Source organism: Pinus tabuliformis, chromosome 2_2, assembly GCF_031772625.1.
Source record: "Pinus tabuliformis cultivar Carrire ecotype Pingquan chromosome 2_2, CPIR1, whole genome shotgun sequence".
NCBI lineage: Eukaryota > Viridiplantae > Streptophyta > Pinopsida > Pinales > Pinaceae > Pinus > Pinus tabuliformis.
This window is the reverse complement of record NC_142300.1, coordinates 907,034,123-907,036,422: the sequence shown is the minus strand read 5'-3', so window position 1 is coordinate 907,036,422 and position 2,300 is coordinate 907,034,123. Positions and strand designations below refer to the sequence as shown.

General features: G+C 45.6%; 1 protein-coding gene across 1 annotated transcript; it reads right to left on the bottom strand.

Annotated features, from left to right (window-relative positions):
• Positions 1–1,721: 1,721 nt before the first annotated feature.
• On the bottom strand, positions 1,722–2,024 carry LOC149195942 (uncharacterized). The gene has a single exon (XM_089408069.1). It carries the CDS (start codon positions 2,022–2,024, stop codon positions 1,722–1,724), a length of 303 nt encoding a protein of 100 aa, XP_089264195.1.
• Between the last annotated feature and the right edge of the window lie 276 nt (positions 2,025–2,300).

Genomic DNA, 2,300 nt, shown 5'->3' with positions numbered 1-2,300 from the left:
CCGCGCACACAGTTGTGGATCTTCCAAGCCTCTGCGCACACATCTGTAGAGCCTTTACCTACTACCCAACCCTCGACTCGGACTTACAGATGCGTTCAGACTATCTTCTTTAAGAACCCATTACATTTCATCCCTCAAAAGAACTGCCTTTCCCTCACAGAGTCGCGCTCTGTTTATATCCTTCATTGGCCCGTGATCCTTGTGCAAGCTAGCTCTATTTACATTACTTTTTATTATTTTCAGGTGGACTGCCATTTGACTCAATCTATTACGCTTCACGCTCTGCATAATTCAGAGTTTTTACAATATTTTAATCCTACTTCTTGGGCTTTCTGCCACAGAACCGTTACAGGACCTTCGCTACCCAACAGTCCCGCAACATAATCATCATGACTTGTCCTAAGTCACTTGCTAGCACGGCTAGATGCTCTGCCTTGGCTTCATGGTTTGCCTCACTCTGAGTGGTGCTCGTCATCCTGCTACTCCTTCCTTGTCTTCTTGCAACGCTTTAGCCATCTTCTGCTTCAGTGTTTCAACCACATCTCACAACCGATAATGCTCATTCTACTCTGCTCGGCTAACACAGAACGCCCCCTCCAAGGATTCTAGCGCAAGCAGGGGAGCCAGCTCTTGGTACCGCCGTAGCTTCATCTGACCTTCATACATGCCCTTCACACTGTCCGCTGCAGCTTGTGTTGTAATTTTGCAAGACCCTGGCTACTATCCACAAGATCCCAATCTTCGAGGGACATTAGAGATGACTTATTAACTACATATCTACCTGTGGTCACCATCTGTTCATCCTTTTGTTGTTTTGTTGTAGTGCGTCGACCTACCCCTGGGTGAGGTGATGGCCTCCGGACCAATTCTGCTTCGTGTTCCCTCTTTTCTGGTACAACTCCTACTGGTGCTGTTGTAGCCTATAGGATGGCCACTGCTATCACCCGCATACTCCTTAGAGAGTCTTGCCTCTCTATCAACCAAATTACTACCTTCGGGTGCACACCTTGTGCATAGATAATGAACAAATCCATCTATGTTTTCGAAACGTAGGCCACCAAGTGGACGCCCCTTGGTACTTTATAAGTCATGGGAAACTCAAATGCAGTGATTGCCACTCATTCCCATTCATGTAACCTTCTTGTGTGGAATCTGTAGCCATTCGTTCCATATTTAACTCGTATTGTTTCTCTTAATTGCTCATCACTTGCTCCCCTTTGTCGTGGTGTAGCCATCTTGTCATATCTAATGGTCATCATTCCTTTTATCAGCGTGTTCACATGAACCTTCTCATGTGATCGCAATCCTTGCGTATGGTCAAATTTACGCATACTGTAGTACTCGCGCATCCGGCCCCTAGGCTCCTTTATCGTCCCCCCTCTCTTGAAACTAGGTGGAGTGGTGAGACTATTTTCTGAATAGCTAGTCAGGTGGTCAGCCCACCCGTTTAGAGCTTGAAGTGACTGCCATTCACTCTTATTAGGAAGGGGTCTCCATTGAGTTTAGCCAGCTGAACCGAGCCCCCATCAGTGACTTCCTTAACGACATAGGGTCCCAACTAGTGCATGCAAAGTTTTCCTGGGATTTTTTCAAACTTACTATCATAAAGCAATACCAAATTGTTCTCTTTGAAGGAGCACACCTTGACATGGAAATTGTGCCACACTTTCTCGCCGCTGTTTTTGTACCCGCTGATGGAATCCTGCCAAAAATCATTCCTCCTACAATTCTTCTAGCTGTGCGAGCCACTCTTCCAGGGCCCCACGGTCTGCCATACCTATGATTGCTGCGATCCGCAAACTAGGCACAATATATTCCATAGGCATAACTACCTCCTTGCTATAAACTAACCGAAACGGTGTCTGGCATATCAGCTTCTTGCATGTGGTTTTGTATGCCCATAATGTGGCAAGAATGCGCAAATTCCAGTAATTTTGTTGCACATTGAAGACCTTCATCAGCGCAGTATCCAGAATTTTTTTGAATGCCTTAATGTTCCCATTCGCTTGCGAATGGTAGGGCATGCTCTGTTGGTGATAGATTTGGAATTCCCCAATGAGTGCATTGATCGTTTCATTCAAAAAATGTGTTCCCCTATCACTCATGAGAATTTTGGGGTAGCCGAACCTAGTTCATACATTCTCGAACAAGAATTTTGCTACTACCGCAGCTGTACAATCATTAACTAGTTGTGCCTCGACCCATCGGGTCAAATATTCAATCACAGTGATGATATAGTGTGCACCCATCTTTCCTCGTGGTTCGATAGGCTTGACAAAGTTGATCGCCCATTTCTCAAA

Coding starts and splice junctions, on each gene's coding strand:
- LOC149195942 (XM_089408069.1), bottom strand. CDS start 2,024: ATGCCCTACCATTCGCAAGCGAATGGGAACATTAAGGCATTCAAAAAA.